This window comes from Sabethes cyaneus, chromosome 1, assembly GCF_943734655.1.
Source record: "Sabethes cyaneus chromosome 1, idSabCyanKW18_F2, whole genome shotgun sequence".
Classification (NCBI taxonomy): domain Eukaryota; kingdom Metazoa; phylum Arthropoda; class Insecta; order Diptera; family Culicidae; genus Sabethes; species Sabethes cyaneus.
Genome location: NC_071353.1, coordinates 111425362 through 111450003, shown reverse-complemented (window position 1 = coordinate 111450003; position 24642 = coordinate 111425362). Strand labels below are relative to the sequence as shown.

At 41.3% G+C, this 24642-nt stretch overlaps 1 protein-coding gene across 1 annotated transcript in view; it reads left to right on the top strand.

Moving 5' to 3' along the window:
- The first annotated feature begins 4218 nt into the window (after positions 1-4218).
- Positions 4219-24642, top strand: part of LOC128739939 (tRNA dimethylallyltransferase) — a 430275-nt gene continuing 409851 nt past the window's right edge. Inside the window, exon 1 of the mRNA XM_053835443.1 lies at positions 4219-4396. Coding sequence (XP_053691418.1) covers positions 4268-4396 — 129 coding nt within the window. The 5' untranslated portion in view covers positions 4219-4267. The remainder of the gene's footprint in view (positions 4397-24642) is intronic.

The window sequence follows — 24642 nt, the reverse complement described above, 5'->3', positions numbered from 1 at the left end:
CTCGAGCTTATCAACACATGTCATTGAGGAGTCGGTGGCGATGGAATAGAACGGTCGTCATTTAGTCGTAAACCACATAATTAGACAAGCAAACCACATTCGAACAAACCTCAGAAGAAAAAAAAACAACAGCAAAAAACACAATGACAGCTAATCACAAGAGTAAACTTTATTCCCATGCATTATTAATTTCTGAACTAGCTACTCACCTTCCATTATCGAGTCTTTTCCCCTTGCGGCGGAGGGCTCCTCTTCGGACAGTGTATTGTAATTCCGGCTGTTCGGTTCGGTACATGTATCTATTTTCATTTCAGCTAAATGGTTATATGATAGGTTTCATTTCAATTTCCTCCCCCTTCGGCCGCCGGAATCCTCTTTCCAGCTCCGGTCTTGTTGCTCACCGCGTCTCGGTAATTACACGCGATTGTCAACGGATTGTCACTCAGCAGGCAGCTCTCGCTGAGAAAAGGGACAACCGATAATAGTTAGCACTTCCTCTTGTAGAGCGCTTCAAAGGGGGTTATCATCTATTTTACGGGTAAATTCCGTTTGCTCCTTTCCTGTATAAGTGTCGGCGGGGTGCCAGTTTCTGGTCCCGAAAAAAAGAACATACCAGCCAGCGGCGGAATTCTATTCAGGAAGTTAACATTATAAGATTTGACATCTCCTTGTTTGAATTATCATTTTTACTGTGATTCGTCCCGTGTAACAAGCTATTACTCATCCGTCATAAGCCCTGGGATTTGAGTACCGCCCACTTCAAACTGTGTCAACTATCATTTACCATTTACATTTTAGCCAGGATTCATCTGAACATACCTCGACTAACATTTGAAAAGGGTTGACCAACTAAATGTAAGCAAACCGAGTGATGATTCGTTTTCCCATGCTACTCCAGCGAAAAATAACTCTCACTCGGTTTGTTTGCGTTTGGTTTATTGGCCCTTTTCAAAACTGAGGCGATATATCAGTAAATAAAGTAGAACGACTAATAATGTAATGTATATACTGGATAGTTCTTACGTTGCACGAAGATACGAAAGTGAAAGTAGAACGAATTGGTGGTAATTAACTTTAACTGTAATCTTTGTGGAAATCTAAGGGTAAGTGAATATAATCTTTTTTAAACCGTGTTTCTTGAAAAGCTTCAGCAGCTGAATTTTATCAAATTTGATATAAAATTGGTAAATAGTTGTAAACAGTCGGAAATATTTTGATAAATGAAGTGAATAGCGAGAAAGGAATAACAACAAAATTAAATAATAAATTAATACTTAATTATTAATAACAAGCAAACGAGCAAAATTGATGGCAATTACCTAGCTCAGATATAGAATGCTGAAATTCCAAAATTTTGTTAGAAGATAATTTTTAAACTCAGCACTGTTAATGAAAAGTAACCCAGAAGATATTAAAAAAAGTAAAAGAATTATAATAAAATTATTTCAGATTTAAAAAAATCCATTGGTCGTTGGTCAAGATCTTCCTTCCCCAGCCCAAACAAAACACAAGCAATAATCGAGTTATCATGATAAATGATACTTGCCCTCGGTTGGTCTGACAAGGTTCTGCGATAGCTGCGACTGGCTTATGATAAGAAACTTATCATCAGGGACCACAGCGAAGGCATAAGAGCAAATTGTAATAAATATATAGATATGTCAGCTGGTTAGATCCACTCCTCAACAGGAATTTTAAGGCTTTATTTAAAAGTACTAAAATGATTTACAACCTATTAGTTATATAGTGTTATAAATAAATAAATAGGTACAGTTTTAAATAATCAAAAAAGTTATTTTTGAGCGTCTTAGTAGAATCTCAAATATTAGTATTTCAGTAATTTCAGTTTTCGCTAAGTCGGTCGGGTCACTTACACTGGCAAACTTCGTTTGCTGCCGGCGACAGGCTACAGGTAGAGTGCTTCAACCAACGTGGAACTGGAGGCATACGGAGTACCATAAGATCGGCCTCGATGACCACATGGCTGCGGGCATGGTCTAATTCCACAAAAGGCCGGTGGACACATCGACTTATCCCGGAACTATCCGGGTGGGTCAACAGGCGCCACGGCGAAGTCAACTTCCACCTGACACAAGTTCTGTCAGGGTATGGTTGTTTTAGACAGTATCTGCACAAGTTTGGGCATGCGGAGTCCCCCGCGTGTCCCGAATGCGTGGACGTTGAGGAAACTGCAGAACATGCTTTCTTCATATGCCCTCGTCCCTTCGATCCTCACGTCCCAGTCGGGATTGGTCGGGATACCAAACCCCACTCCCTGAGTTGTCTTCTCAGGTGTCTGATAGCAGATTTCCCTACTTATTAAAAAAAACTGGCTACAGGTATACGATCCGCACGGATTGAGCCTCTGAGATTGGCTGCTATTGACAGGTGGTTGCTGGGTACGCCTCTTGTGAGATTTTCGTGGCATCATCGCGTTATTAACGCTACAGAATTGCGTTTTCCTCGTGATGGCGATATACTTCCAAAAGAAAGTTCGGCTCGTACCGTCCTCGACTTTGCAGCAGAGGCTGTTGCGCCCATGTTATTCGGACTGGTCCCTCGTTTCGTTGGCACGTAATTGTATCCTTTACCTATCGTTTACCTTAAACAAGCGAAATTAAAATTAAAAACCACCCAGAAACCATAGTATTTTATGGAACCAGCCTACTATGCAAGTATGACAGTTGTGACATGCTGTAAAACAAAACAAAAATAAATTTATTTTTGAGCAGCTTCAAATGTAACTTTTAGCGTCGTTTCCATAAGCTATTTTCTTGTCCAAATCTGTAAATAACCGGTTGTTGCGATTCGATTGCGTGGAGTGGCTTAAAAAAAAGACGGTATGAAACGCTTGATTTGCTTTAGCATTTAATATTTTTTCAAATAAGTAAAAGCAGGCCAATATGATTTGATACATGGGCCTAACGTCTGGAGTCTCCTGGTCAGCTATGTGATCCAGAATGGCGCGGACAGTCCGCAGCTGATCCATAATAAGCAGGCCAACAGGATAATCAGCCGTAATTATGACTACGCTAAAAGTTTTCCTGTATTTTGGTGCCAGAGGACCCGCGCCAGTTCGGTTTCGTGGCCTCCTTTTAATAGGATCTTTATTGCTGATTTTCGACGTCATATCAACCGACCGCTGCGTCTTGGTAGCGTCCAGGCTCCACTGATTTGGTTAGTCGTCCGGCAGAAGGGCCAATTTTTGCGCCTCATCGATTGATTAGTTCCTGCTGCGATACCACTTCTGCCGTCATCGTTGCGAGTTGGAGTCGCTTGACCGCATCGCCGGAGGTCTCAGGTTGCCCCTTGACGTCAGGTTGCGGCGCCAGATCGGGAAGGATATCCACACAACTCTTCTCATTCTTTGTTTGTGAGTTTAGGATTATCTTTTCAGCGACATATTGTCGAAGTTAAAGTCGTCTTCCAAGCCCACGTCCATCACTCCGCCAGTAACGTCCGTACCGATCGGACTACGCACTTCCGATCTACCTCCAAACATCACCTCCTTACTTTCTTCGGTGCTTTTTGCTATCTACAACTTTTCTGCATCTCGATCAAACCAACCATTTTTCGAATATAAAATATTAAATTCATTGGTAGGTACCTTTCTTTGTTGGCCCCATTTGAAAAGGCGGGAATTCGAGCTGTTAAAGAAGCTCTTTCTCTCCATCTCCAGAAAAAAAGTGAAAAGGTTAATTTGCCAATTATTGTTGTCCACTTCTGTTTTTTAAAAATAATATTTGAAAATATCAGTGTTACCATAGTTACAAGTCATAGCCAGGACTATATTTTTAAATTGTTTTAATTGCAGCTTCGTTTTACAGCTGCTAAAATTATTTCTAGAAATTGAAATTATCTGTATTTTTGTTTGAATAGATAAAATAATAAGTTTCGAATCATTTCCACAATTGACACAATCCGACTATCTAACGTATTTAACAATAATTACTATTTAATTATTAAAAAAATATTTTTATTCTATCGATCGAGATGATGAGACACAAGTTAAATACGAGCTTGCCGGCCGGCCGGCTCACTTGATTTTGCTTTACCGTTGTATTGGTGTCGTCAGCGCTCAGCGCTCCACACTTCGCTGGCACTAAACTGACAGACACAGCACAGCTGATACCGTGCGGTCGGTAAGCAAAATCAAAACAAACCGCGTTCGTCGTTTGACATGCTGCTGCTCGCTGCGTTCGCTCGCCGCATTCGGGTAGGATTTTTGCGTGAATTTCGTTCAATTTTCGGCGTTAGTGTTGCCACCATGGCCAGTGAGTCGCGTGTGAAACCAGTGGTAGTGATTCTCGGCTCAACCGGGACTGGAAAAACGAAACTTTCCATCGAACTGGCCCGCCGCTTCCAGGGCGAAATCATCAGTGCTGATTCGATGCAAGTGAGTATACTTTGTGTACTACATACACCGACTACGGTAGCTCGTTTGACTACGAGAGGTGATGGTAAATTAGAACTGCGCTTGTATTGGTTCAAGCTGCTACGGTGAAGCCGGTGGAGCGCAATCCGAAAGAAAATCATTTCTAGATAGAATTAACAAAAGGGCGAATGTCGCAAATGTAAACAAACCGGGTGAGAGTTACTTTTTGCTGGACCAGCATAGGGAAATCAACCCTCACTCGGTTTGTTTACGCTTGCGACATTCGCCCTATTGTTAATTTTATCTTCATTTATCGGCGTGTTATATTTCCGACTGTCGGAACCGTCGGAACGCATTTAGACGGAATTAGTAGTCATTCTAATTTTATTTCGAGATCAGTTTTTATTCTGAGGTTATTAGTAAGAAAAATGCAGCTCGTAACTGTTCCTTTATGCCCTATCTGTTAAGTCGTGAATTTTAATAAAAATGCGCTCACATTAGAGCAGAAACGCATAACCACGCAGTTTGCGCCTAGCCAATCGAAAGCGTAGTCAAACCAAACCAAGTCAAGCCAAATCAAATCTCGTGTAACTTTTCAAAAGGGCCTAAGTAACAATTAGAGATTCTCTTTGTGTCTCCTTTTCCTTTTCGTTTATATCGAATGTAGCGTGTGTGTTTAACATTTTACAGGCAAAATGACTTTTTTAATTTAGTCATATTGCTGTTTAAGCAACAAACTTGCCTTTAAATAACTAAATCTTTGTTAGATTCGGCCGTCTCTTATGTAAACAAGGGCGCCAGTATCTGCCAAATTACGTCACTTTGATTATTTGGTCTATAGAGCTTGCTACTTTGCGTTTGTGTTAGTGGTTTGTTTTCCCCCGGTTTGAAAAACCCTACAACAGCATCATGGCAAAACCAACAGCAGCAGCAACAAATCGCGTGTTCGTATACGCGGCAAAGTGTGCGTATATACGATAACTGTTTGCAATCCCATGTGGTTCGAAACGGTTTTGTTTATCTTTTGATAGATTTTATGGGTTATATGTATTCCAACATTTGCCCCTATCGACCTCTTCGCGTGCGTAAAGGCCGTATCCCACTAGCCGTTGCCGTTCTGTTGCAGCGGTCCGGTTCCTTTCCGTTTTCAATCACATTTGCACAACCGTTATCACCCATTTCCCTTTGTTCGCTACACGTTTGATCAGAGCGACTGACGACAGCGCGCATTTGTCTGTGTGAACTTATGGTCAGAGCAGCCAATTGCACAGAAAATTCTATATTTTGCAGCAAGAACGTTTGAATGCTGCATTCGCATTTCGCGATTAATCGACAATGATCGGAAATTTTACAATAAAACATAAATATTTGAAAGGAAACTCATCTTTCTTCAGGCTTTTGATTTCATCATAAACAAAAACGATACGGTACGAAATTCGATCAAAATTAAAAGCAGAACGCTGACTGTAGTGAATTTATTGGGAGTATTTAGGAAATCCGGAGACATCAAAGATAATATCAGCATGGTGAAAGAACTGTTCAGTCATTTTTTGAGAAGCTATACGTTGTGCAAAATTTGACAATGTTATATATGGGACATTTGTAGAACTGGTTATTATCTAAAATTTGGATGAAAAAGTTTTGTTGTATCTTTTGTACTCGCCAGAATCGTCGTGAGGGCAAATATCTTTTATTTTGTAAAGTAATTCAATAGCTGCAAATTAAAAATGGTTCAAATGTCATTCTCAACATGGCATCATTTGCCTTCGCAGACAATGCACCTAAACATGATTGGTTTGTACTGATCTAGCGTGTTTAATCCTAATTTAATCAGTTTCACATTTCGTTTCCCAACGATTACGATAGAAATCCGATCGGAGAATAACATGTTCGCTGCTTGCAACTGCCAACTGATTCAAACCACCAAAACAATAACAAAGAGCAGAGCAGCCAGTTCATACAAGCGCCGGCATATTTAGGGTTACCAGTTGTTCAAATTAAAAACGAACCCCGTTAGTTTGCATGAGGAATCGTTCAAACGAACGGGGGTCCACTGTACTTCGAAAAAGGATCCTATTTCAATTACTATAAAAAATTTTCAATTTTTATAAAAATAGGTGTAAAATAATAAGATGCCTTCACGGAAAAAAATAACCATAACACGAAGATAAAAATTATTGTAACAGTAGGATACAAAATACAGTAAAAACAATAAAATTTGTGGTCAGAAAAGATAACCAAACCATCAAACTTATTGTTGTCTACCATTACTTTCATGGTTTTCAGAGATTCTACCATTGATTCCATTCCAATCGTCCATTCAAAAACTACTGTTTGGACACGCCGCCCGTACTACGGTCGGTATCACTGTCGTCACTCGTGAGTGACCTACATGAAAGCCACGCTATGTATTCCCGCTTCTAGTATAAGAATAAGTCTTTGTTGCGCCTCACGCTATTGTTACTAAAATCTATATAAACCAGCTCAGATGCTGGTCAGCAGTTACTATCATTCTCATTATCATTCTTAGTATTGTTCAGTACATGCAGTAGCCCAGTTGCTACTTGTCTCTGTTGCCACCACTGTTACGTGGCTAGATTAGAATGAAATGTAGTTGACTTAGTGCCACTGCCGGCCTGCTTACCAGCAGCCGCCAGTATTCCATAATTGTTACCCCGTTTGTGATATAAGTGAATATAATTCGTATAGTAAACCAGTGTACTATTCAGTAACTGAACATAAAGAAACCCTTGATTCCCTGATTCAGTGATCCAAACTCACCAGGCCTTAATTGCCCGGTACAGTTTACTACAATTGGCAGAGGCCAGGAAGGAAAATTAGAAAACACAACGTAGGGCCTTCCACAACGGACGAACAACTACTTATTTTTCAAAAAAGTATGTTTCGCAACATCGCTACACCGCGGCGCACGAGTGTTGTTTCGAGTTTTCGGTATAAAATCGTATAAATTTAAACAATCTACAGTATAGTATATCTCACATCTGTTTCGCCTATCTCTGGCCAGCGGACGTTTTCCTGAAGCATGGAAACAAGCCTATATGTTCCCAGTTTTCAAAAAGGGAGATCGAACAAAAGTCGATAACTACAGGGGAATATCAGCCTTATGTGCTGTATCGAAGCTGTTCGAGTTAGTAATCATCGAGCCAATCTTCTCCCATTGCCAACAAACGTTAGCCAACGAGCAACACGGTTTCCTCCCAAAGCGATCCTGCACTACGAATTTGCTTTGTTTCACTAATTACGTGACTGATAGCTTCACTGAACGTTCGCAAACTGACGCAATATATACTGATCTCTCCGCTGCCTTCGACAAAGTCAACCATCGTATTGCCGTCGCCAAGCTGGACCGCCTCGGATTCTGTGGGAGCTTGCTGAACTGGTTTACATCCTATCTGACAGGACGAACTATCCGTGTGAGGATCGGTCAGGAGATCTCGGATCCATTCTCCGCCTCGTCTGGGATTGCACAAGGCAGCCATCTGGGTCCGCTGGTCTTCTTGCTTTATTTTAATGATGTACATAACTTGCTCGACTGCCCGCGACTGGCGTTCGCAGACGACCTGAAGTTATTCTCGAAAATCAACTGCATCGGCGATGCCCATCTCCTCCAAAAACAACTGAACATTTTCGCGCATTGGTGTGCACTAAACCGCATGCTACTCAACCCATCAAAATGCTCAGTAGTGACGTTTACCAGGAAACTGCAGCCGCTGAACTTTGATTACAGGCTTGATTCAACTCCGCTCCCACGAGTCGATCACGTGAAGGACCTAGGCGTAATACTGGACTGCCATCTCACCTATAAAGAGCACATGTCATTCATTGTGTCTAGAGCCTCTAGAATGCTCGGTCTAATTATTCGCATGACAAGAGAATTCCGAAACATACAATGCCTTACTGCCTTATACTGCTCATTAGTGCGATCTCCTCTCGAATATTGCTCGTCAGTGTGGAATCCACACTACAACAACGCTGTTTTACGGATCGAAAATATCCAACGTAGATTCGTTCGCTATGCTCTACGCCTTCTACCTTGGAGACAACCTATGCAGGTCACTCCTTATGAGGAACGTTGTCAACCTCTTCGACTCGACACACTCCAGCTTCGCCGCGATACCTCTCGTGCAATGACTGTCGCAGACGTTTTAACAGCCCGTATCGACTGCCCAGACATCCTCCAGTTGATAAACATAAACGCCCCCTCCAGAACTTTAAGGATGGTTCCAACACTACGTCTACCGCTCCGACGAACTAACTATGGTGCTAACAGTGCAATTATAGGCTTGCAAAAAGTGTTCAACAGAGTGTCAGCCGTTTTCGACTATCATTTGTCCCGTAACGTGCAACGCACAAAAAATATTTTAATATTAAGACGACTCTTTTATCATTAGGGCAACTGTGTCTGTTGATACATGTAAATAAATAAATGTAAATAAATAAAACCCTGCAAATGTAAAACCCCTACAGTGTAAAACCCTGCAAATGCAAGCTACTCCGCAACATGCATAACAGAGGGTGCTAGTGAGCAAGCAAAATGTGTAGGACGATGGTTTTTAAGGGGAAACCGAAAGTGGCTCAAAGATGGCTGGGTAAATGGCTACCATTCGAAGCATGTATTGTTTTGCGCCTTAAAAATGCATCTGTATTGGCAGAGCACGCTTTCGCCACGTAATCAGTGTTTCCAGCGCTGTTATAATTTCCTAAAACTTGTAATTCAATTTATCGATCTGCTATGTATCAATAAACGCTCAGCAAAACATAATTGCTAATGGAAAATAAATTTGACTGATCATATCGATCATTACGTGTTCATAAAAGCGACCAATGTATAATTTGGAATTAGTTAATAGATATTTGGTTGCGCACATATTTCGTTGAACTAGCGATTTCCGAAAAAGCAGCAACACAGTATCAAACTTTCGTCACATCAATGAGCTTTTAAAGAGCTTTCAACTTTCGCCGCATCGATGAGCTTAGAGTGAGGTAAATAAACAAAACGCAAACGCAGGAATCAAAAAGGCAATCTGATGCAAGCGGATTAATTGAACATCCTAGTGATCCTACGCATTATTCAGTTGCTGCCGTTGCTGCTGTTAATTTTGATTGAATCGGAATGCCTTGATAAAGAAAACAAACCCTTTTTCGGGATGTTTGTAGTCAGTGCGGTTGGCTGCGAATCAGCTGTTTATGTTTGCAAGCTCCGCTATTTGACATATATTACCAATACTAATGCAATATTCAAATAAACGTTTAGGTTTTTAACGAACACATGAGATGTACAGTACAGTGTTTGTCGCACTAACACAATAACGTTAGCCACTTTCGGTTCCGCCTTAAAGGATTTTCTTCTATATACTATATACATGACACAGTCAGTTCGTCAGTAATTCTACTAAGTATATTTTATTCACGACAGATACGTATTTTGCCTACGACTAGCAGGCTTCCTCAGTGTCTGTAGTTCGAAAACAGACACTGAGGAAGCCTGCAAGTCGTAGGCGAAATACGTATCTGTCGTGAATAAAATATACATAGCAGAATTAAATTGGATAAGTTTTCTTTTTATTTAATTTTAGGTTTCGTATTCTACTAAGACGCTCCAAAACCTTCAGTCAAAAATATGAATAAAATTTGAATTTTTAACAATAAATTTACCATAAGTTTCAATGTTCACAATAAAAACTGCTGTAGGTGCATTGTTTCTACTACAAAATTGAACGTAAATTTTTTTTCGGGTTTCGTCATATTTTTGGTATGTGAGTTTGGTGTTTTTCTAAAAAATACTAGAAATAATTCTGCACGGTTTCGTCGTCCCGGTTAGTAAACAAGTTGAATTAAACTTTTCGTCCGGTGGTTTGACTAAAATCTACAGACGAAGAGCCACAATTTGTGTCTACAAATAACTCAACCCGCCAGTGTTGGTGAAGTTTGAAGTGCGTCGCACGCATAATAAGGGGGTTGAGGAGTCTCTCTTTTGCTCAATCCGCTGTGGTTTCATGAGTTCGTTACTACCTGCGATCCAGAAGGCCTGGGAAGCAGCTATGCCGACCTGCCAGACATTTATGTATGCTTAAATTTGGGACCTTGACCTTGCAGAGAAAATCTGCAGTATTTTATTTTCTCAGTCTAACCTTTGTAAAACAAAAATAGTTTGTGGAGTATCCGCGGATCGTCTAGCTTGAATAAAAAGGAGCGGTACACCACTTCTTAAGCGTTGCTTCAATCACCCTTATTCTGCGAGTCACGTGACTCGATACCACAATAGGACACCATACGAACCGTTGCTTTTCAAGAGATGGCGCTTTTCTAGTGGTAGTAAAATCAAAATTTCTCACTTATTTATGTTTACCTACCTGAAAAACCATCACTAATCATATTTTATTTGTGGTTCAGTTATTCTGTTATACTTAATTTTCATGATTTCTGCCTAATTTTGATAAAAAACAAACATTTCCTATACCTCTCCATAGCATCTTACTACCAGTCATCCGAGAGCCCTAAAAAGCTAAAGCCCTATAAAGATACATTTATAGGGCTTTATGAAAAGTATGTTTGCGACATTTCAATTCGAAAAAATTAAATTTCGCAACATGAACGCAATAAATAAAAACAATGTTTACCAACTATTTTTTGGTTCAGGTGTCAAACGTTATATTACGATTAGCGATAAACACAAAAGAAACTGAGATGCATGAGAGAATAAGGGTGTTGATTTCAGTAAATTTATTGTCGTGCAAAATTCAGCTTTTACGGACATTCACACTATGCGCTACGAGGTAACGACATCTGTTGTATTCAACAGGGAAACATTGATAGTTTCAAGCATACTCTCACGCATGGCGCATGATGAAACACTTGCGCCAACTTCTGTTATTTATTATCAGAAACTAGAGGCGGTGTCCTATTGTCACTCGCCGTAACTCGCCACGGCGAGTCGAGTCACCTAGGTGACAACCGTGTTACCAAAGCAACAAACCCCTGTCACCTAAGTGACAAACCGTGTCACCTAGGTGACAAAGCGAGTCACCTAGGTGACAATTGTCACCTGATTGTATTGGTTTTTTGTTAAGTGAATAAAAACATTATTTCTATTGTTATGATTCTATAGGTAGGCGAAATGGTTCTGTGGGTAACTCTGAACCGTCCATTTAAGCCGGCAGAGCGTGGAGTCCGTTGCGAAGTACGAAAATTCAATAAATCGATTTCACCGATGATGTCTTCAGCCACGCTTGCAACCTGATGAGTTTTCGTCAGTAATCTAGTGAGTCCAGATCAAGAATACGGCTCCGATTCGAGTATGGTAGGAGGCACTCGGAATTACGCCAAGGGATTACTCGTTAGAAGCGCAGGTTCCACGTTACCTGCTGAGGACACCATATGAAGGTACAGTTTTCAAGCAGCGGCCAAACCAGAGCACAATACAACGATTTGAGAGATAGGGGTGGGTATCATTAAAGTTTCTTCAGATTTTTGAAATAAATTCGTGTTGACGCATTGCTCTGAAGATGTAGGTCGAAGTCCCATCACTCTGATAGTTAAAATGAATTGGGCGCTTCATGTGGCAAAACCCCCGCTTAGTTGGTTTCGAGGTACGATGCTGGTCAAACAAGCCAGTCGTCATATGTTCCTATTACTGCGTTATTCATTGTAAGTTTATTTTGTAATTTACCAAGCGAGCTTCTTGGGGGCTTGCGCAACTACGAACCAGATGTTTACCACCCTGCAGAAATGTTTGGAGTACGACGTGCCCACGCATCACATCTTGATTTCAAAGCAGCATACGATACAGTCGATCGAAACCATCTATGGCACAAAATGCACGAACACGGTTTACCAGATAAACTGACACGACTGATCAGAGCTACATCGGATCGTGTGATGTGTTTCTTGTGCATCTCGAGGACACCCTTGAGTCCCTTCGAGACGCGGCGAGTTGAGACTAGGTGACAAGATGATTTTGATATCATAGCCAGGAACCTTGCGACGGCGGAGTCAATCTACGCCAGACTGAAAGCAACAGTCTAGGAAGATCAGGTTAAAAATAAATGCGTCGCAGATCAAATACATGAATGGAAGAGGGGCCAAAGAAACAAATGCGTGCCTTCCACGGTGTATTTGGGATCGCTGGTGAGCACGGACAACAACACTAGTGAGAAGATCCAGCGGCGCTTTCAAACGGAAAATCGGGCCTACTTTGGCCTTCGCAAAACGCTACCTAAGCAAACGCTAAGCATACGCCGCCGTACGAAGCTGACAATGTACAAAACCTTTATTAGGCCAGTAGTTCTGTACGAACTTGAAGTCGTGAGGCTGTTCACGGAGGACATACGCGCCCTTGCCGTATTCGAGCGAAAGGTACTGCGGTCGATATTTGGCGGGGTATGAACTGGAAGCGGCGAGTGGCGGAGACGTATGAATCACGAGTTACAGGTGTTGTTTGGAGAGATTCCCATCGCACATGTGGCGAAAGTCAGCAGGTTACGGTGGACCGAACATACCGGACGACAGTACGATGAAAATAGTTGTCTTCAGCAACCCCACTGGCACCAGGAACGGGAGATGGCTCGACCAGTTCGAAACTGATTTGCGACTTTTGAGACGACTGGGAAATTGGCGGCGAGTGGCCCAAGGTCGAGTTATATGAAAACGACTACTTGAAACAGCACCAGCTACCCGGCTCTAGGCTGCTGACGATGACAACGATATATTGTGCCATCCCCGTTTATCGTACGCAACTAACGACCAATAAGTTTAATCTAACTAATTTTTCTAACGAGACTATGTAAATATATCAGTACATATAGTAGAATCAATATATATAGAATGCCAGTGTCGCTGCAGTGCTCGTGGTAAACATCACACATTTGAAAATTATGTATTTACATTGTATGCGCATATGTGTGAGTGATCGATTCGAAACGGGAATCTGATTGTCAAACTAAAAAGGCAACCCAATAAAAAATCTTTCTGCTTTTTCGTAAATCACGTAGGATAAATCACCCGATTTGGTCGTTTTAAGGTATTTCGTCGGCAGGAAAATTTTCTATTGGGCAATTTGACAATGTAGTTCCCGTATCCAAGACACGAACCAGCAACATGTTTGCCACCAAAATATCCATGAAACACCAGCGACACTGGCATTCTATATATATTGATTATACTGTACATATCAATAACAGCGAAACCTTACTGATACTTGTTGATGTAATTGGTTACTGATAACTATCAGTAGTTAATGATAGTTTTCCCATCCCTAGTCGTCATATGTTCGAGTCTCGGCTAGGCGGTGCTGCAAGATAGAGCCAATAGGATTGTTGCACCAGCCTCGTAACTGTCCTGTATTTTAATAGCCGGATGTGAAGTCTGTCGATAAATGGTCAAGTCTTAAAAAGACGCTTAAGCCCAAGGTTTTGCTTTTTTGTGGTAAAAAGGGAAAGTTTACACAGTATAGTTGTATAGTCTTTGTTTTATAGATAGTGTATTTGCGCTCGTTGATTTGGGAAGCGGAGAAGCTACTGGAGGAATGGATGGAAGGAGTGATTTATTCCATCTAGAAAAAGGGTGATCAGCTAGACTGCTGCAACTATCGCGGCATAACGCTGGTAGACACCGCCCACGAGGTACTCTTTCAGATCCTGTTTCACAAGATTTCATCGACAGCACAGGGTTTCGTAACGAATTACCAGGCGGATTTCATGGAAGCTTGCACAACTTTTTGCCATCTGACAGGTCTTGCAGAAATGGCGGGAGCCAACGTGCGCACGCATCACATCTTTATTGATTTCAAAGCACCATACGATACGGTTGATAGAGACCAGCTATGGCAGACAATGGACGAACACGGTTATGCTGCATGCTGTTCAACATCGCTCTTGACGGTGTGATCCGACGAACGGGCATCGAAACGAGAGGAAAGATTTTCACCAAAGGTAGCCAACTCCTAGGCAATGCAGATGACTTTGATACCATAGCCAGAAACTTCGCGATAGTGGAGACAATCTACGCCGGACTGAAAGCGGAGTCTAGGAGGTTTGGGCTAAAAATGCGTCGTAGACCAAATACATGAAAGCAAAAGGGCTCAAAGGAAACAAACGTGTGCATCCCACGGACCGGACGGGAACCGTTGACAGCGACGAACTAGAAGTGGTAGATGAGGTTGTGTATTTGGGACCGCTGGTGACCGCGGACAGCAACGCAAGTAAAGAGATGCAAAGATCCAAGATCCAAAATGCTACGATCAATAAGTATACGCCGCCTTACGAAGCTGACGATGTACAAATCCCTTATTAGACAAGTAGTTCTTTGTGGATTTGAAGCCGTGACGCTGCTCACGGAAGACACACGCGCCCTTGCCATGTTCGACTGGAAGGTATTTCCGCAAAGTGCGGAAACTGAAGAATGATATTTGGAACTGAAAGTGGAGAATGGCGGAATCACGAGCTACAGGCACTACTTGAAGAGATTCCCATCGTACATCCGGCGAAAGTCAGTAAGCTACGGTGGGCCGCACACGTCGTAAGAATGCCGGACTACAGTGCAACAAAAACAGTTCTCTTCAACAAACCCACCGGTACCAGGAACAGGGGTGGTTAACGTGCAAGATGTCTCGACCAGGTCAAAAGCGATTTACGACTTTTGGGACAACTGGGAAATTGACGACGAGTTGCTCAAAATTCAGTTGAATGGAGACGATTGCTTGAAACAGCACGAGTCACCCTGGCTCAAGTGCTGCTGATGCCGACGACGATTTGCACTGGCGTGCCCAAACCTAAACAGAAGGTGGGACACCGACCTTGCAAAAGCATGGATTGTCCTAAAAATTGTCGTGTAGTCGTAGGTTGGCAAAATTTTTTCTATGCAAGTTACGACCTTAAGTGAACTTCGAATTTTACTTAAAATTGCTCTGGAAATACCACTTCAAATTAATTTTGATATTGAACTTCAAAATTGGAATAGGAATTAGACACGAAATTGGACTTAAAATGTGGCATTATATTTGGATTAAAATTAGACTTGAATTGAACTTCAGATCGGAGGTGAAACTATAATTAAAATAGATTTGGAATTAGGCTCAAAATAGGATTTAAATTGGACTTGGAATTTGAGCTTAATGGAACTTAAATTTGCAATTGAAATGGGTGATAAAATTGTATTTTAATAAGATTAGGTATTGGTTTTAAAATGGGATATTGAAATTGGATCTCAATTTTGTTTGTAATTGGCCTAAGAATCGGACATTAAATTGTATTTGAAATAAAACTTAAAATCGGAGGTGAAATTGAAACTAAATAAGACTTGAAATTGTACATAAAATGGCACAGTAAATTGTACTTGAAATCGCTTGTTCTTTTGTAAATACGTGTATTTCACTTAATATTTGATAGCAATTGCTACTTGTAAATCGCAATTCTATTTACAAGTACAACACAATTGTGAAAAATCGTTTGGCCCTAATTTCATTCTGGAGGGTTTGTTTGAATGTTTTTCTTTCAAAGTTTGAACACACTAGCGGACATGATTCGGCCTGCGCTTCACTGTTATGCTCTTCTTTTTACAGTGTAGAAAGCTTCCCAAATGCACAATTTCCTTTCGGTTGAGTGTCGATTTCAACCGAAGTGTAAAAGGTCATGAATATTAAAAAGCATACCCACTTTTACGGTCCAACCTCTTGCACTCTTGTTGGTAAGATTGTTACACAGGCCCTCTCTCGGGAGACTTTCTCGATTACACACACGCAGGAATCCTTCCGTGGCGTTGAGTGCGCTGCGCCGGCCGGCCGGGGCAACAGATGGCATCCATCACGACGGTGGCAAACCACAACCTTCGGTAAAAGTTCAGCAACCAGCCACAATTCTGAACTCCGCTCGGTGCTAGGCGAGAAGCGGCGGCCGAAGCGGACAGTGGAACGACGGAAAACATCGAACTAAAAATTCCACGATCAACGGAGAAAACGACAGGTGCATGGGCAAAAGAACTACAACCCAAAACTGCACACGTCATCGACGATTTGCGGCGTTCTGGGCATGGCGTTTAGTTGGTTGTTGGTAATGCCTTCTATTACGTTCTGCAGTAGAAGATTTTTTCTGCGCAATCATGCGGAAGCCGAGTCTCAAAATTCTTAACCATAATAGAGCTTAATGTACCTTACCGTTCAATGCTGGTTGTGCTTGGGAAAGCTTCGAGCTCCGTACGCCGGCAACTGATTACGCGCGGCGTTCCGAAATTGCGGCCTTGGAAAGTTTCAATCGAACCGCACCCAACAACGGGCAATATGCAGCTTAATTGAACTGATTTTTTTCGATTAGAGAAATTGATTGGGACATTAGTTGCAGTTAATTTCCTACAATGCGGATGGGAAAAAATGAATACTGACCGCAAAACATATACCTAGTCGGATATTGGCCGCCGATCTTTTTTTCTGTATTGTTCATCGGATCTATGGGCAGGAAACAATCGAGCTCGCTCGGGGTTAGAAATTAGAGTGGTTTGGTTTGTTTGTTTTTTTTCCGCTTCTGTGGGTAATAATTTTCCCTCTAGTCCAATTGCCGAATCGCTGGGTGGGAATTGTTTTCGATTTTTTTTCGATTAGGGAAAAACATTTGTGCAAAATCGCCCGCTTGCTAGCTGCCCAGCAAGGCAACGCGAGTGTGACGAACCGCCCATATGGACTCACAATTGCTGTGCCACTCTTAATTTTTTTATGGTTTTCCATCTAGATCGCGGTTTTCAATCGAATGTGCTATTAAGGAAAGTGCGTTTAATTTTCCCATATCGTGTACTATATTTCATTCACGATACTATTTTTGGATCTTTTTATCGATTAATCACTAGTTTCCACGGACATTTTTCTGTTTTTTAATGTTGAGCATTGGAAGCGCCAACTTGTTTGTTATTATTACTATTTGTAGGCTGTGTGCTGCTGGTTTCTGCACTAAAACCAAAAATAAATAATAATTTATTTTGATCGAATAAAAATGTGCACAATGTTGTCAAAGACCCCTTCAATATCAAGAAATGTGCATAGTGCATTTTTCCTGAGAGTAACCTTTTCTTTTTTCGTCCTCAATGGTACTCAATAGTAAAGGTACACTAAACAGGGTTTACAAGTTGATACAATACACTGATGATAGACTGGTAAGTCTGAAAGATTTTGGTCCTAAAATATGATTCTCTACCTCTGAGATGCCCCAGACGCACCTTTTAGTCTCGTCTCAATTGGAATATTGCTAAGAATCTAAGTTTTCCAGATGGTCTCTAGGTACGACACTGGTCTAACAAGCCAATCGTCGTACGTTCGAATCTCAGGTGGAAGGGGCTGTTAACACTGGGTTATTTCGAGGATTTGGGAGGAGGAAAAGCTACCGGAGGAATGGATGGAAGGAGTGGTTTGTCCCATCTACAAAAAGGGTGATCGGCTAGACTGCTGCAACTATTGTGGTATTACGCTGGTAAACGCCGCCTACAAGGTACTCTCCCAGATCCTGTTACGCCGGCTGTCACCGATAGCACAAGGTTTCGTAGGGATTTATAGGGTTTCATGGGGGCTCGCACAACTACGGACCAAATTTTTACTATCCGACCGATCTTGCAGAAATGTCGGGAGTACAACGTGCCCACGCATCACATCTTTATTGATTTCAAAGCAGCATACGATACAGTTGATCGAGACAAGCTATGGCAGATAATGCACGAATACGGTTTTCCGGACAATCTGACGCGACTGATCAGAGCTACATTGGATCGAGTGATGTGTTTCGTACGCATCTCTGTGACACTCTCGAGTCCCTTCGAGACGCGACGAGGGTTGAGACAAGGTGACGGTCTATTCTGCATGCTGTTCAACATCGCTCTTGAGGGGGTGATCCGACGAGCGAGCATCGAAACGAGAGGCACGATTTTTACCAAGAGTAGCCAACTTCTAGGCTTTGCAGATGACTTCGATATCATTGCCAGGAACTTTGCGACAGCGGAGGCAATCTACGCCAGACTGAAAGCGGAGTCTAGGAGAATTGGCTAAAAATAATTGCGTCGAAGACCAAATACATGAAAGGAAGAGGCTCAAAGGAAACAAATGCGCGCCTCCCACGGACGGTAACCGTTGACGGCGACGAACTAGAAGTGGTAGAGGAGTTCGTGTATTTGGGATCGCTGGTGACCGCGGACAACAACACTAGTAAGGAGATCCAGCGGCGCATCCAAGCGGGAAATCGGGCTTACTTTGCCCTTCGTAAAACGCTACGATCAGGAAGCATACGCCGCCGCTCGAAGCTAACAATGTACAAAACCATTATTAGACCGGTAGTTCTTTATGGACTTGAAGCCGTGACGCTGCTTACGGAGGACATACGCGCCCTTGCCGTGTTTAAGCGGAAAGTGCTGCGGACAATATTTGGCGGAGTACAAACTGAAAGCGGAGAGTGGCGGAGGCGTATAAATCACCAGCTACAGGCACTGCTTGGGGAGACTCCCGTCGTACATCTAGCGAAAGTAAGCAGGCTACGGTGGGCCGGACACATCGTAAGAATGCCGGACGACAGTACGATGAAAATAGTCCTCTTCAACAACCCCACCGGCACCAGGAACAGGGGGGCCCAACGTGCACGATGGCTCGACCAGGTCGAAAGCGATTGGCGACTTCTGAGACGACTAGGAAATTGGCGACCAGTGGCCCAAGACCGAGTTGAATGGAGACGAGTGCTTGAAACAGCACGAGCCACCCCGTCTCTATGCTGCTGCTGAAGAAGAAGAAGAAGAAGAAGAAGAAGAAGAAGAAGAAGAAGAAGAAGAAGAAGAAGAAGAAGAAGAAGAAGAAGAAGAAGAAGAAGAAGAAGAAGAAGAAGAAGAAGAAGAAGAAGAAGAAGAAGAAGAAGAAGAAGAAGAAGAAGAAGAAGGGGCTGTTAAAGTCATCAGGATCGTAGCACTAGCCCAGTAATTGTCTTGTATTGTTTCAGCTTGCTGCGCAGTCTGTCGAATGAAAGTAGAAGGTTAAGTTTCGAAAACGAAATGTAGCACCTAGGCTTTGCTTTCTTGGCTAAGAACCAGTTTGAGCGAACATTCTTACAATGTGCCAAGTTTATCGCAGCTATCAAATTTCTGCTCTGTTGATAATGTTTCTACTGCCCTCCATACTAGATAGTGCACAACACCTTTCGTTTAAACACACTAGTGGTGCCTTTTTGGAAAGCGAGTAAATATCCCAAGTAACAATTCTAAAGCCACTTGGTTTTTCTTGATGAATTGTATATGGGTTTTATTGCGGTGTTAATCATTACCTCTGGTTTTATTAAGGTATTGCGCCATACCAAGAGCATACGAGTCAAATACACTAGTAGCTAGCTATGTAACCACAATGAAACTGTTAATAAAGCAAATTCATTGTGGTTGTTTATATTACCACGTCTCTTATAAACTTACCATACGTGTGGCGTATCAATACAATATGGCGCACCAATCAAAATTGATTGGCAACCGTAATAAGTTGCTTGTCAAACCGATATAAATCTGTTAGTTAGATAGAGCTATTGAAATGGTAACACAATGACAATAAAGAACATTAGAGTTCAAGATACAGTATTTTGCAAAAAGAAAGTTATTATTACTCAGTTTTCCTGTCACAGAAAGCCACTAAATTGATTTTTCTAGAAATTGAGATTGACTAGCTGAATATACTTATGTTGTTAAAACAACCAGTTTTCAAAAATTGCATAATTTCGATGGCGCCTTGATTGTATCTATCATGTCAATTTGCATGATACAATTTCATGCCCATGTGCGGGAAACTAATTTTTAAATTTTTAATTTTAATTTTAAAATTTAATAATTATTCTATAGGATATTTTATTATGGTCACTGCAAACCAAATCGATCGGGATGATCTGACAGTAAAACTTTAACTTTTCTGCTCACGTATATATGTTAAAATTAACAAACTTGCCGGACGGATTTAGCATTTCACCAGAGCAGGCTGTATGCTTTATAGCTTTGTAGCGAAAAGCTTTATTTAATTATGGTGGTAGCTGTCAAGCAGCGAAAAGCATAATCGGTATAATAAGACTACTTCAGCTTGTGACCTGGTTCTTATAGAAGTTATGAAAACCTTCTGAAGAGTGGGCCAGTTGGTCGGATGGCAGTTTTATAGCGGTCGTCAGAAAGTTCTGGTGGAGCTCATAGTTTTATTAGCGGTTTTATGGAATTGGTCATGAAGAACACTAGTGGAACATAATGAAACTTGAAATTGTTACTTATGATGGAAAAACTGATTGTTACTTGTGATGCAAAAACTGATTGAACTGAAAATATTGGGTTCTATGGCAGATGGGACTCCCACCCGCAACTCTCGATAGCCGGTGAAAAGTGAGACGATTACACCACTGTTGTGATTGGGTTTTATTTTTCCTTAAAAGCTCTACATTACTCACCTCGTTTCTGATATGTCAGTGCTATCTCCAATTATAGCTGTCTCTGGAGAGTCCTCATTACATTCCTCCGACCAGTACCCTTACTAACTACAAGAGTGACTTTTGCACTGTCAAAGAGGCGTTGTCGGAGTAATATAGAATTCTGCATGAAGAAGGGGTAATGAGGAACCTAAGAATAATCCCATGCCCATGTGGATCTATAAGCAATGTCGCTTATGATTCCACGGGAATATAAGACACTCCTTCCAGCATAGACTTCCGGTTTCTAGATACATAACTTCGCCGTGCAAACTTATCTTGCGTGATGATTTGTGTGCTAGAAGGGCGCGTCAAAATCTTCTCCGACCTTATATGACTTGTGCTGGTTACCACATCCCTCATCCAGTCTTCGTTTCATTCGATACCCTGATGCTTCTTCCCCTTTACGATAATGATGGTATATGGCAATTTAATAAAATATGTGTTATGTCAATATACATTATGTGAAGATATATAGACAATAACAGAACAATCTCACCAGCAGTCCTTCGAATGGAATGGAATAGAGTTGCATCATTTGAGTTTACATGAGTGCTTCCATTATTAATTTAATTTTTTCTTCTGGTATCCATGAGCATTATTTAAACTTTCTTCGGCCCGAGTTTTCACTGTACAGTAGGCGGTGCTTGCTTTATGAGCTAAAACGAAACAAATCATTAAAATAACTTATGTTAATATGAATATATGAATATATGGTACAGTGGACCCCCGTTCGTTTAAACGATTCCTCATGCAAACTGACGGGGTTAGTTTTTAATTTGAACAACTAGCAACCCTAAACATGCTGGAACTTGTGTGAACTGGTCGCCCTACTCTTTGTTATTGTTTTGATGGTTTGATTCAGTTGGAAGTTGGAAGCAGCGAATATTTCATTCTCCGATCGGATTTCTATCATAATCGTTGGGAAACGCAATGTGAAACAGATTAAACATGCTAGATCAGTACAAACAAATCGCGTTTATGCGCATTGTCTGCAAAGCATATGATGTCATGTTGAGAATGACATTTGAACCATTTTTAATTTGCACGTCGTGCAAAACAACGGGGTGCAAATTAAAAAGTGTTCAGATTAAAAACGGTCAAACGAACGGGGGTCCACGGTACTACCACCTGCCTTAGCAGAACATTCGTTCATAGCATAGCCTATCATGACAGAAAGAGTTGAACATATTCAATGATTGGTCATGCTTCCCAACTCTTGTATGAAGGGCCAAAAGGGAATTGGTCGATAAGCAACATCGCTTACACGTACCAGGGATTTAGAGAATCTCCTTCCAAGGGCTAAGTCGCCTGAGTCAATCGTTGAATAAACCGTCTTAATGCAGAATGACTCCAGTAGGTGGGGAGACGAGCCCGCTCATTATCCACGATGTGTTGTCAATCGGGCCAAGATTAACCCTAGAAAGTTGACTGTTTCACTCTCCCTAGGCCCACCGCTTCAAACAAGTGCTCTGATGGTCCCTCCCTCTTCCCGATTCTAGTTTATTTATGAAATGTGGTATACATGGGTATCCTTCGAATGGAATAGAGTTGTGTCCTTTTAGTTTCCATAAGTGCTTCTAATAATTAATTTAATTTTATCTTCTGGTATCCAATATCCATGTGCAGTATTAAAACTCGTATTGGCCAAAGTTTTTACTATATAGCAGGAGATTCTTCATAAGCTAAAACGCAAAAACTAATTAAAATAACTTATTTTATGCTTACCTATCAACAAGGTCGTGTGGCTCCGCCGTCTTCCCAAAATCTCGATTTTGAGATCAGGCAGCCGGGAATCACCCAGTATCGCACCTCCTAGCTTGGCTACTCAATAGAGCATTTCTAATTAAAATTACTATTTTTTATTATGTCTATGTGCACGTTAACGTAATTGTATTCCTATGTGTTCTCTAAAATGATTATTTGGGCAGAGCTTGAAAAATTCCCTACAAATTGTTATGCAAACTTATTGCAGATACTTGCTGGATGGCTGAGATATTCTGATTTTTCCTCAGAGTGATTATGAGCCTTTGAATGGAAGAGAAGCCTTGCGTTTCGGATAACAATTCACGTTCCTTTATGAAGCTGATTGGATATTGTTATAGTCCAGAAGAATGCAATTGAGAACTTCTCTATACTGTATATTGAGTTCTTTTTGTCCTGTCCTTGTCAGTGAATGTTTACGTGAAACTAAGCCTTCGGTTGCCAAATTGACATATTACAGAAAAAGTACAAGGGTCCATGCCTAGTGGCACGGGCGCAGGCTTGAAGTAGGACTACGAATGTAGTGCAATTCGTCTCCCAATGCTAAAGCCGGTGATATTTGTATGAATTTCATATTAGATAGTCAATAGATACTCAAGTTGCGCATTAAAGAATTGTGTTCTTACATGTGATACATGTTGGTGCAGATTTGGGGAATTATTTCGAACAGTTTCGGGTAGATGCAGATTATGTTTTGCAAAAATCTGGCATCCCTGGTTCCGCTAGGCAGCTTTATACACATGTGTATGTGATATGATTTGTTTCGACTACATCATGGACACGCTGCTGTTTTGTTAAGGAAGGCTGGGAACACGATTACGATTCTGCCTGGACTGGCACTGGACCGCTGGCATCTGTATTTTGTTTCGTAATGCCGTAATTTACAGCAATTCGCCATTACGCTATGAAGGTCGTCTGTGGTGTGCTGGAAATGGCAAGGTCGCAGAAGTTTTACTATTTTCGCAGCTAAATAATAAACAAGCAAAGTAAACAAGGAAAGTTTCAATTTAATCATTCGTAAGCAAAATACTACACCAGTCTGGCAGCTTTGTTTTAAATAGATCGATGTGTCGAATCCAACATGCTCGGCGTAATTTCCACTCCACACCAAACAATAATCGGCTGCTGCCAAATTTTACCACCTTTGCCGCGTCCGGACATGGAGATAAAATCGTAACTCTCATTATTATTTGTAACCCAAACAACGCGAAAACGATGCCGTTCGCAAAATCAATTCAACTGCTTCATATACTTATTCAGTAGTTCTTAAAAGAACTGATTGTTTTCTACCAGCTGTTAATAATACAAATCGAAGAAATTTACTGCTTGGCAGCAGCTTTTTTTGGACCGCATTCTCCGTTAGAACTTCTTTTGGCTTTGGAGTTTTCGATGCCTTTGCTATGGTCTTCATTGACTTAGTAATCTTGCTTCTCGCTAGCAAGTTTGGTAGTCGAACGAACCGGAAGCGCCAGTTCTTTGTTTGGACCAGCTTTCTCTTGTTGAAAACTAACTTCAAAGCCTTTTTCACGAATGAACCTTGAAACGTTACAATTGTAGCTGGCGGCGATATACTTCTAGATGGCTTGAAACGAGGATCCGTTGACTCTTCGGTTTATTGGCGTCTCGCTTAGTGAATTTGGATGTCTTCGTTGCCTTATTCCGGGGAAGAACAGCTGAAGCTCAACGATTTTCGAGCGGATTCTATAGAGCGTAAATTAAATACAATCAAACTTTGATCCCTTTGATTCAAAGGGAATTTAATCCATAGCTCTTCTCCTATATATTTCTGTCATCCGTGTTAGGGAAGCGTTGGCGTGGGAAGGCAAAAATTTTTAGCAAAAATAAAATTAAAGCAACGTCATGAGTTAGAAAACCGCATGGTGAGTCACCACATATTTAACGTTTTATAGATCAAATCAGAAGAAATTCATGATTTAAAGAATCAGCGACATTTGGAAATTTAATTAAAGAAATTTAGTATAGAAAATTTAGAAAATTTTCATCTCTTCATAAACAAATTCGTTCGTCCTAAAAAGGACGGGTTGT